This window comes from Mastigoproctus giganteus, chromosome 4, assembly GCF_048544385.1.
Source record: "Mastigoproctus giganteus isolate SK-2022 chromosome 4, ASM4854438v1, whole genome shotgun sequence".
Taxonomy (NCBI): domain Eukaryota; kingdom Metazoa; phylum Arthropoda; class Arachnida; order Uropygi; family Thelyphonidae; genus Mastigoproctus; species Mastigoproctus giganteus.
The window spans coordinates 35,589,760-35,602,673 of record NC_143578.1 but is presented as its reverse complement, the minus strand read 5'-3'; the positions used below and the strand labels follow the sequence as shown (position 1 = coordinate 35,602,673).

At 36.9% G+C, this 12,914-nt stretch overlaps 1 protein-coding gene across 2 annotated transcripts in view; it reads right to left on the bottom strand.

The window, feature by feature from the left end:
* mib1 (E3 ubiquitin-protein ligase mind bomb 1) overlaps positions 1-12,914 on the bottom strand; it is a 501,099-nt gene that overhangs the window by 115,948 nt on the left and 372,237 nt on the right. For both annotated transcript variants that reach the window (XM_090372633.1, XM_090372634.1), the window contains exon 13: positions 8,189-8,321. In XM_090372633.1, the coding sequence (XP_090228759.1) occupies positions 8,189-8,321 (133 nt within the window). The remainder of the gene's footprint in view (positions 1-8,188; positions 8,322-12,914) is intronic.

The following is a 12,914-nucleotide window of genomic DNA, read 5'->3' as shown; positions in this document are numbered from 1 at the left end:
ATTAGGGTTACAGAAAGGTCTGAGGCTATCGAATTTGAAGAAGTCTCCAACTGGAGTTGCATGGCTAACGAACAAATGAAGATGACATGCCAATATGGGATGAAGTACACCAAATTGGATAAATTATAGGCTGAAACCTTATCACAATAATAGGACAAAGCAATTAAGACTCATACTGGCTGGGAACCAGGACACACGTTAAACATTCCATTGGAAAAACCAATATAGTAAGTATAACCCCGGGGGCTCACATCTGGTGAGTATGGGCTTGGCACACCCAGGGTCCTGAGCTGGATATTATCATTCTTCTCTTTCTTGGTGATTCCCTTCTACTTTTGACTCTCTCTCTCTCTCTCTCTCTCTCTCTCTCTCTCTCTCTCTCTCTCTCTCTCTCTCTCTCTCAGGGTAACTTGGAAATTTTTTTTTTTTTTCCCCCTGGTGCAGCATAAGCCTCAGGCTTCCTTGCACCATATGGGTATTAATAATAATAATAATAATAATAATAATCATCAATGCTAGCGGGTTAAACAACAAAGAGGTAAAATTAGCAAAATAATTAGGTCAATATGATTAAAAATGATAGGTATCACAGAAACTAAGAAAACAAATACAGGCTGCAGCTATATACCAATTATAAATCAATTATTCTGGAATTAAGATAGAGCACAGAAAGGGCAGCTATAGCTTTTAGAACTAATTTGGAAGAAAGTTTAAACTGGCTGGAAAGCATTATCCAGTAGAGTTATGTGAGAAAAACTTATGACGGAAAGTTGGGTAATGACTGTGCATGTGCAGAGGGTTGAAGATTCATTTAATACATTAGAAAGAACAGAAAAAACTAACAACAAAGAAAGAATAGTAATGAGCGGAAGTTAAAAGAGCAGGGAAGGAAATGATAATTACTGGGATATTTTAGGAAAATTAGGAGAGAAAGGTAAACCTATGAGTAATAGTAAAAAGTTACTAAAATTGAGTAAAAATTCTAATAGCTTTAATTAAATTATTTAATTATTATTTTTACTTTCTAAATATTATGAAAATTTAATAATATTTTATCAGAAAGTTTAGATGGATGGAACAGAATAGAAACAAGACAAGCATAACTGACTATATTATCATTTTTAGGAATGAGACTATACCTGCGAAGTAGTGGACTTTGAGATCCTGCAAATAGATGTTTTTTAGAAATTTTTACCATATTTTCGATTAATTAACATATTTAATTGTGTTTTACAAATATATTAAATAGGCTTTGTAGCATTCGTTAGCTTATTTTTTAAATTTAGCTAGTGATTTTGTGAGTTGTGACTCACTACTCATACTGCTATTCTAACTGTGTTTTGGCGTGAATATCGAATACGTAACCAGTAGAGCAGAAGAATAGTATGGTTTTCGTTGCGATTAATAAGTAGTTTGAAGGTTTTAATCACTTGTCGGGTATATATCTTTTGGATTTAGCTAAAGCTTTAACTAATTTAACATTGTGATTGTTATGGTATAGTGTAACTTGATAGTGGTTTTTTTTTTTTTTTGGTAGTTGTTGGCGCATCGGCTTCTGTGGCCATAGTGCACCATAACTTGTTAGTGTATATCTAGAACTTGATAGAGTAAGGTATAACATAAAACTAGATAGTGTAATGCAAATCACTGCATTAGCTTAGTGTAGTACTGTCAATTAATCAATTAAATTTATTAATCATATTAATTGTCATTGTTAATTAATTAAATTGTATTTAAACAGAAATCATGACCCAGACTCGAGCAGCAAAGCAACAGGCAGAAACTAGAGGGAATGCTGTGACTCGGGGGAGAACTGAAGGGGGTGATTTGCCAATGCATCACTAAAAAAATTTGCAACTTGTGAAATGTTTGCAGACCTTTCTGGAACAGGACATTATCTAGCTAAGGAGGATGTCTTTGTGTGTGTGTGTTAGGTGCAGAGAGTGTCAAGAAATTAGGCACTAACTCATTGTTGTGATGGGTGTCTACGAGAGTTGAAGAGTAAGGAGGGTAGATACCCCCAAAGGAATTAAAATGGGGACCCCATCAAAGGGGCCTCCATTTCAACTCAGCTGTCCAACTCAATGCCAGAGCTCAGTCTCGTGCATCAGGAAACACAGCAGCACTCTTCAAGGCAGTATGTGCTGGTCCCACAGGAGATAATTATTGTCGTTGACTCAATTGTCAGGGAGACGGGAAATATATTGTGCAAAAAAGGAAAGGTGGAATAGGACTAGGGTATGTCTGCCAGGGACAAAAGTTGGTGACATAGTAGAGCAGATATCATCTTTTTAACGGCACAAAAGGTGATATTGTTGTACACGCTGGCACTAATAATAATAAATAATAAATGATAAAAGTGAAGTTACTTAGCAAATAAATCTGCAGATCTTTGAAAAAAAAAAGGCCACGAGCTGGGGTTAAATTTGAAAGTGTCTGCAATTCTGCACAGACACGATAGGAGGGAGAATACGAGGAGAGCCTTGTCAACAAATTTAGCCCAGGAGAGATTGTGCAAGACTCACTGGGTAGAATTTTAGAGAAAAGAATATATTACAAGAAATAAAACTAATAAATCCATTATTAGACTATAAAGAAATAATGCAATTTGGCTAAGATGTCTGAATGATGTCAAATAAAAACTTGACAAGGGTTTGGCAAAGATACGGAAAAACAAAAGGGTACCAGCAAGGTAAAAAACCATAAGGTAATCAAAAATGGTAAAAGTGAAGTTAAAACAGAAGAGATGGATATTTTAGAAGTATGGAGTAAATGCTCATACTGTGATGTGCATACAGCCTCATCTGTTGATAAAACATTACATGGGTTGAGCATCAAAGCAGTCCATCATCCATAAATTCATACGAGGGTGGTTCAATAAAGAATCGCCCTAACCTACTTCCACATATCGCAGAGTCATGATATTTTGTATGTAGCATCATACATATCTCTGTATGAAAGGTGTAAAATTTCAGCTGTGTCTTAATTTGTTTTTCTCTTACAGAGCTGAACATGTGACGAAGTAGAATCATGGACAAAGTTGAAGCCAGAGCTGTAATCTGGTATCTGTTCTTGAAGGGAAAATCTCCTAAAGAAATCCACGAGGAGATGACTGCTGTATATAAGGATGAAGCCCCATCCTATGGCATTGTGAAGCACTGGCATAGACAGTTTAGGTGTGGTTGGACATCAGTAGAATCTGAGCCCATTCCAGGTCATCCTCATTCAGCCATTGATGACAGCATGATCAGAAAAGTTAATCATGGAAGATTGCCAGATATCTGTGCGTAAATTGTCCCAGGAGGTGAAGATTAGTGTGGGCTCTGTTGAAACAGTCCTTCATGACCAACTCTATTTACGGAAATTGAATGCAAGTGGATTCCCCGATTATTTACTGGTTTCCAGAAGGCTGATCAACAACAGAAATCACAAGAGTGGTTAGCCCTGTGCCAAAAAACTGAGGAAGACTTTTTCTCTCGTCTAATCACTCAGGATGAAAGTTGGATACACCATTTTGACCCGACCCTGAAAGTAAAAAGCAGTCCATGGAATGGTGACATCATGGTTTGCCACCCCTCAAGAAGGCAAGGGTCCAGGCGTCAGCAAGAAAGGTCTTGCTGACAGTGTTTTGGGACAAGAAAGGCGTAATAATGACTGATTACCTGTAATTGTTCTACCGAAAGGTAGAACAATTACAGGAAAAAATCAAAAATGTAGGCGTGGCATGCTGTCCAAAGGTGTGAGAATGCTTCAAGACAATGCCCCAGTTCACACTTCTGAAATTGCAACAACACAAGCGGCCACTTGTGGATATGAAATACTGACCCATCCAACCTACTCAACCGATCTTGCACCGGACTCCTTGTTTCCTTCCCCCAAATCATTTCTTCAGGGGACCCACTTCCCTGACAATGAGACACTCATTTCTGCAACAAAGTCATGGTTCAAAGTTCAACCTCACCACTTCTACAAAAATGGTATCCGTAGCTGCATCCATCAGTGGGAAAAATGTGTAAATCTGCACGGTGGCTATGTAGAGAAGGACTAAAACCTGTGCCAAGAATCAACAGGTTAGCACCTCTGCAGCTAGGTCAGGGTGATTCTTTATTGAACCACCCTCGTATCTTGCCCATTCACTTTTCCACCCTATTTCCTACATTCAGTGGTGAATTAAATAGTCATTATTTTCCATCGGACGCAACTAATAAATGTCACTAAGCGTATCTTAAATCATCACTCAAACAACTGCTACTCTGAAGTATTTAGAAAATGAATAGAGAGATGGAATGAGCATACTGAACCAATGGGGGATTATGTGGAAAAGGTACAACCATTGGAAGCCCAATAAGACAATGTTTAATATTTTTAATTTAATTTGTCTCAATTCTTTTTTGATCATCACTCATAATAGGCACAGAGGCAGATCAAGAGGAAGGTGGGCTGATGGTGTTAAGTAATTTCAGAAGAAAGAGGGCTTACTCTGACTACGGCTCATGATCTAACAGAAAACAGTGTAGTATGGAGGAAAATTGTGAATAGAAGGCTCCTACATTATCCAGAGAGACTGATTAGTACTATTGATGGTATTATTAATATTTTTAACTACAATACTGGTTAAGAGTTTAAATATAAATATATTTTTTTGTGTTGTATTGTTAGCTTTCTTTTCCAGTTTAAATTCAGTTATAATATTAAAATTAATGAATATTCTTTTTATACCATCTAAACTGAAGAATGAAATCAATTAATTTGGTTTTCCAATTTTAATCACTGTAAGCAATAATTTAACAAAAGTCTAATCTTGACTTAGTACGGTTTGACGTCATAATTTAAGTAAATATTAAACCCAAATATATATATATATATATATATTTTTTTAATATCAATTTTCTGTTAAGGCATAACTAGGAAACCTCAGGAAACACCTGACAATATTCAGGAATACATACATTTAATTATTACATGTTACACTTAAAAATAAACACCTGACAATTCAAAGTACAGTCTTGATGAATGATATTCTATTATTCCTTGAGTTACATTATGGATATGACAATGTCTAGATGCACTAAAGCAGGCATGGGGCAAAGCAGGCACAGCATGTGCCACTTATGGGCTGGACAGTGCTTGCTATTGGCCTGCCTCCTGATATGAAAAAAAAAGAAGAAAAAATAAAAAAATTAAAAAAATTGAAAAACCAGTTTGAAAAAACAAAAATGAAGCTAAATACAGCAGAGGTACCTTTGGGTGTTACATCATGTCCCAAAGGATTCTGGCAATATATGAGCATTGTTTTTACTATGACCTCCTTTCACTGATATGCTAATATAAATGAGTGATTAAAATACAACTGCTGATTAATACCTACAAAATTTATACCTACACAGGAAAATGAGACTGATGCTAGAAAAAAAGAATGATCCCATGTATGAGTAAACTAACCTTGATTTATTCAAAGTAACCTCGTTCCACATCCACACACTGTATGCAGTGATCATGAAGTGAATGGATTTCAATGTTCTCATCAGTTGATGTCGACACCATTCAAAGAGTGTTTTGAATGGTGTCGACATCAACAAAATAACAGCCTTTTAGTGGTTCCTTGAGCTTTGGGAACAAAAAGAAGTTGCATAGCACTAGATCTGGTGAATACAGTTGGTGCAACAGTATGCAGACTTTTTTTGCTAGTCTTGTGGCTTGGTGCATTGTCATGCAAGAGGAACCAACTGTCATCTTCTCCATACTGAGGCTGCACACAATGGATTCTCTGTGACAAACATTTCAAAATGTTCAGACAGTAGAGAGCAGTAACATTTTGACCATTGGGCATGAACTCTGTGTGCAATCCCCTTGCTATCATAGAAATAAATGAGCATGGTTTTGATTTTTTTTTTTACCTTTCTTGATGAACTTTTTAGGCTTTGGAAAAGTATGCTGACTTCCACTCCGCACTTTTTCACTTTGTTGCAGGGTCACATTGAAAACACCACATCTCGTTGTCCATAACAATTGAATTCAGGACGTTGGGTTTGCTTTCAGCAGTGTTTAACTTGCTCCTGTCATTGACTGTCTGTTAATGAATGTGGAACAAACCGAGCACAGCCCTTCACTTTCTTCAAATCCTAGGTTATTAATTTGTTGAATGGTTTCTTATTAATGCACAGATCTTCTGAAATCATTCGGTGCATTTCACGTCAGTCATCGGTAATGATTTCCCGCCCCTTTTCAATTAACTCTGGCATTTGAACAGTTTTTGCTAGGCCCAGATGTTTAGCGTCTTCCAGTGATTCTGTTCCATGGGCAAAATGTTTATGCCACCTGACCACAAGTGCATAAGACAAAAAATTTTCTCCATACATTTGCTTCATCATTTGACACATTTCCATGGCAAAAATGGCATGGAAATGTTTCAAATGATGAAGCGTTTCAAACACAAAATGTTTCAAATGATGAAATGTTTCGAACACAAAACATTTGCTGTTTGTTCCATTAATCCCTCCACAACACAGACACAAGAGAAACATGCAGTTCAGCTCACACAATGTTGTGAAATGGTGGCAATTTCTGCTGACCTTGACTGCAGTTCTCGAAGAACAATTACTCTTTCAGTCCGTGTCTACTTCTAGTAGATGGTAGCACTTGTCTCATAACAGTCTCATTTTCCAATTGCTGCACTATGTGTTTCTTTATGTGCTTCATATGCAAAGATTGGCAAGCTCTGGAAATGTGATTTCCCTTTGAAAGTTAGTAACTAACCTAATCAATTTCTAGCTGACTGGGTAAAGTGCCTGCCTGGCAACTGAAAGGTCGCGGGTTCGAATCCCGCCTCGGGCTTGGATCAAAGTACTGCAAAAACCTTGGGAGGTGCATTATGGCCAACAGAAGCCGATGCACCAACAACTACCAAAAAAAAAAAAAAAATCAATTTCTAACAGCTTGTGACTAGTAACACACATATTTGGCCCAAAACAAAGGAAGCTGCATACCATCAACTTAAAAAAAAAAAAAAAAAAAAAAACACGATGGGGTGTTAAATAATTAAAAAATTCTGGGTATGGTGCAAACTTATTTTTGGCATGTGTATAGTGTGCCAGCATCAAAAAAAAAGTTTGGAAACCACTAACAGCATAAATTCCACTTTGCCAGAAATTATTATCTGAGTTTCAGCATGACGGGAACCTTATTTAGTGGCTCATATTAATTGCCTTTTAGTGGTAAGTAGGGGTTAGTGAGCTTCTCATCATGACATTGATTCTGTTAGGACAAAAATTTATTCAATAACCTATATTAAATTTATTTTATAAATGTAAAAATGTTTTAATTTTTTTTACAAGCACTTAGGATAAAATTTCTTTAGATAGTTAGCAAAAACATTTGGTGACACAGATCAGTGTGTGGTGGGGAGGGAGATATTGATTCTAGTGATTTCTGGACCTGCCCCTGGATGGCATGTAACACATTTACAACATAATATGTGGCATGTTGCAGGTAGAGCTGGCCACACCTGTACTAAAGAGAAGGGCAGGAGGATGAGGAAGAGCAAGTTTAATTAAATATTAGGAACACTGTTGAGCTGCATTATGAATCTGGAGCACAACTTTTACTTATTCTGTTCTCTGAAGAATTTAATAAAGTGTCAGAATTAGAAAACGTGTATACTATATTTTACCATATTTTATCATTATAGGCACCAATTATTGTTATCATTTCTAGAGACCAGTTATTTACCAATTACTGTATATCACTGCACATGTATCAAAAAAGAAAAGATATATAAAAAAAGAAAATTTAATAAAAATAAAATAGGCAAAAATAAGAAAATAAATATATAAAAAAGAAAATGTATAAACAACATAAGGAATAATCAATATTCCTTACATCAGAAGTTAAATATATATCTGCAATTGGGTGTTTCATCACAATCTACATATTTAATTCATCAATGAAATGAAAAGGGAAACCCAAGTGTCATTTATTTTTAACAATTAAATTTGCCATTACCTGAAAGAAAAAATGAAACTTAAAAAAAAAAAAAAAAAAAACTATATATATTTTTTAATCAATATCTACAGGAGGTAGAACTAAAAGGAATTATCTCTTTTTCTCTCTCTTTCCCTCATCTATTTTATTATTATAATACGTATTAATATTTTCTTTGCAAACAAAACTGCTATGGAAAAATAATTACTTGGTGCACAAGAAGTTCAGCCACTTCTACATGATTATTAAGGGCAGCTAAATGAAGGGCAGTGTAACCATCATCCTTCTTTTCATCTACGATCCAGGGTCGAGGCAATTTAGATAAAAGAATTCTCATGGCACTATAAAAGACAAATTCAACAGACAAATTATTAAATATTATGTTATAATTAGTAACAAAAGGAATGATCACTCCAATTTGTACAACAGCACAGCATTATCAGATTAAAATATTTAGAAATTTAATTAGAGTAAATGGTATAGCATAATTATATAAATTGTTTTGAAATCCTAAAACTGAATATAGGAAGTAGCTTTATCTTTCATAATATCATTAATTTGATACTGTTTTTGATGCTTGATATAAGCTTAAATTATGACATAACAAAATGGAAATTATTATCATTCTTAACATTATTATCAATAATACTGTTAAATGCTGTGACATAAGGTGTAGACTGAGAGGATGGCAGAAGAGCAGCTGAGTTTATCTATGACAAATACAAACTTTTTAAACTAACACAAAGAGGTGGTTATGCCAGAGAATGAAGGGTGCATGCACACACACACACACACACACACACAGTGATGTACTGGACTGTGGAGGCCAGATATATATATATAAAATTAATTTTTTTTTATGATTCTCTAGTAGTAGCATGTGATGCAAGAAAGCAAGTGTATGAGCTTATGTAGCATCAGTCAAAAAAAAAAAAAAAAAAAAAATCACACCATTCCCTCCAAATGCCTGTCCAGTTCTTCCTTAAATTTATTCAACCTATCAACTTCCACAACGACAGATGGAAGTTTGTTCTAGCAATTAACCACCCGCTGGCTAAAGGTAAATTTAGGCACATCTATTCTACATCTGTCTTTTCTTAATTTGAATTTATGCCCCCTTAGGTTCGTAATCTAAACAAGTGGAAGGGTCCCATCAGAATTCAGCATGCTCAACCCATTCAAGGCCTTATACACCTCAATCAGATCACCACGCAGGTGCCTAGCCTCCAGCCACTGCAATTTGTAGAACTTAAGCATCTCTTGGTAAGAGGATCCCTTTGTTCCCCTCACCAATCTTGTTGCCCTTCTCTGTACACGCTCAAGCAAATCTACATCCTTCCTAAAATGAGGCCTCCAGACCTGTATGCAGTACTCAAGGCATGGCCTGACCATTGCCTTATACAGAGGGACAATCGCCTCCTTTTCCCTGCTAGCAAAATTCCTATATATCATTGACAAAACCCCATGACCTGCCCTGGCAGCCTGTCTGCATTGCTCAGAAAACTTCATATCTGACTGCACAATTACTCCCAGGTCTTTTTCATTTTCTACCACCTTAAGTGTAGTATCACACAGTTGGTACGTTTCTCTGGGGTTACTTCTACCCATATGCAGTACTTTGCATTTGTCAAGGTTAAACTTCAGTTGCCACTTCTTAGCTCATCTGACCAAATTATCTAAATATTACGTTCTTAGCGTTTTTTCACCAACCTTTCATGGAGTAAAATAAAATTAAAATAAAATAAAACAAAACAAATCTTGATAACTATATTTACAATAACCTGTATTTACAAAATTAATATACGTATTACAATATTAAAAGTATTAAAACACAAGATTAAAATGCATTAAAATATACTAAGTTAAAAGCGATAAAATCCCGTAGCTTTCAAAGGCTCCAGCCTTCTTCTTCAGCAGTACTCTCTATTATTCAGTACACCTTTAAATATCAGCAGGGTAATGGTAGGCATCACATGTTTCCATTCTCACGTGTTCCGCTCTCTTGCATTGTGGAACCGGAAGTGGCTCGAACGGAAGTCGTACGGAACCGTTCATCCTTTTTTAGGATAATAGTCTCTAAAAGGGGGTGAATCCGTACACCCCTATCCCTATTAATGTTGGTTGTAGAGCTGATCCGCAAACTCTCGAGCCACTTACGGTCCCAGAACCTATGCGCCCGATCGGTGATAGTGGCATCGTCTGGGGAGATCTGGTGCTGCTTCTCCCAAAAATGTTCGGCCACGGCGGACTTGTCATATTCCGCATTTCTTATTGCTTTTTTGTGTTCCCCCAGACGATCTTTGAGACGACGTTTTGTCTCCCCTACATAACATTCCCCACAATCCGGGCATCTAATATTATATACGACCCCACTAGCATCCTCTTTTTGAATGGGGTCCTTAACTTGAGACACAACTGTGCGCAGTCTTCGTCCCGGAAGCTGCACACAGCGTGTCTGATATTTTCTTAATACTCTGGTTATATAATCCGTCAAGCCCGGATAATAGGGAATGTATGCAGTAGATACTGGTATAAAAGATTCATCTCTCCTCTGATTTTCATTAATAAATTTATCTATAATCCTCTGGGGGTAACCACATTTAGTAAGATCCGCCGTGACACGTTCATACTCTGCTTTCCTATCATCGGAGTTACTGCAATGTGATTTCGCTCTATTAATTAGCGTTCTTATCACACTGTTCCTATGATGGCTGGTCAGGGCTGAATTATAGTGCGTATATTGCCCTTTACACATCGTTTTTCTAAAGACTTTTGTCTTTAACCGCTGGTCTTCCCTACAGACCAACACATCCAGGAACGGCAGAACTCCTCCATCTTCAACTTCCGATGTAAATTGTATGAATTGGGAGAAGCCATTTAAGATATTCAACACATGATCTTCACTCCCCTTCCGAACAAATGTAAACGTATCATCCACATACCTTTTCCAGGGGCGCATAGGGAGAACACTAGCATTAAATATTCTGGTCTCGAGCTCCTCCATAGCTAGATTTGCTATAATTGCGCTAATGGGGGAGCCCATAGCTGTACCATTAACCTGCTTATATATAATGTTATCAAAAACCATAGTGTTACTTGAGAGGCACAATTCTATACCCTTCCTAATATCTTCTGGATTAAGTTGCGTCCTAGTATTTAGGGTAGTATCCCTCTGTAAAACCATGTTTGCACACCACACTCCATGGTCAATAGGAATACAAGTGAATAACGATTTTACATCAAATGATATCATAATTTCATCCTCTTCTATACGCTGGCTCCTAATAAAGTGCACAAATTCTTTACTATTCTTGATACTATATTCAGAGAGTCCTACTAGTGGAGACAATAGTTTGGCTAGATTAGTTATCAAGATTTGTTTTGTTTTATTTTATTTTAATTTTATTTTACTCCATGAAAGGTTTTTTTTTTTTTTTTTTTTATTTGGTAGTTGTTGGCGCATCGGCTTCTGTGGCCATATTGCACCTCCGAAGGTTTTTGCAGTACTTTGATCCAAACCCGAGGCGGGAATCGAACCCGCGACCTTGGGGTTGCCGGGCAGGTACTTTTACCCACTCGGCTAGCCCGGTCGGCTTCCATGAAAGGTTGGTGAAAAAACGCTAAGAACGTAATATGAATATACCCAACCTCAGAGGCCTATTTGAGGAGGGCAAATTATCTAAATCCTGTTGCAGTAGCACACAGCCATTACTGTCATTAATATGAGTAATAAACAACTAACTAAAGAGCAGTTGGAGGTCCTAAATCTAGGACCAAAATTTGCCATGGTACCGCCCAGAATACCCATTGCAGAAATTGCAATGGGTGTGGAAAGGGCCATAAATAAACTTCCCGTAGATATAGCTAATGAAGCTCGAGTGAAAATAGCAGCCATCCTTAGTCAAGCTAAGAGTGCTCCTTCCAATCTTAATGTGAAGCAAAAACTAGCACTAAGAAACCTTAAACAAGATGATAGTATTATAATTTTACCCGCGGATAAAGGCAAAGCAACGGTGGTTCTTAATAAAGAAGTATATAAGAATAAAGCGTTGAGCTTATTAGAAGATCAGACAACCTATAAGGTTATCCAGAAGAGTCCACTTCTTAGTTTGGAGCGACAAGTGAACGGAATGTTGCAGAGTTGGCTTAAATCTAATAAGATTTCTAAAGAACAATATTGGACACTACATGCTACAGGTAGCCAAATGCCAAGGTTTTATGGCTTACCCAAAATCCACAAAGTAGACGTGCCACTCAGACCTATAGTCTCATTTATAGGTAGTCCGACGTATGCACTTTCGGGTTTCCTAGCCAAACTATTGTCTCTACTAGTAGGACTCTCTGAATATAGTATCAAGGATAGTAAAGAATTTGTGCACTTTATTAGGAGCCAGCGTATAGAAGAGGATGAAATTATTATATCATTTGATGTAAAATCGTTATTCACTTGTATTCCTATTGACCATGGAGTGTGGTGTGCAAACATGGTTTTACAGAGGGATACTACCCTAAATACTAGGACGCAACTTAATCCAGAAGATATTAGGAAGGGTATAGAATTGTGCCTCTCAAGTAACACTATGGTTTTTGATAACATTATATATAAGCAGGTTAATGGTACAGCTATGGGCTCCCCCATTAGCGCAATTATAGCAAATCTAGCTATGGAGGAGCTCGAGACCAGAATATTTAATGCTAGTGTTCTCCCTATGCGCCCCTGGAAAAGGTATGTGGATGATACGTTTACATTTGTTCGGAAGGGGAGTGAAGATCATGTGTTGAATATCTTAAATGGCTTCTCCCAATTCATACAATTTACATCGGAAGTTGAAGATGGAGGAGTTCTGCCGTTCCTGGATGTGTTGGTCTGTAGGGAAGACCAGCGGTTAAAGACAAAAGTCTTTAGAAAAACGATGTGTAAAGGGCAATATACG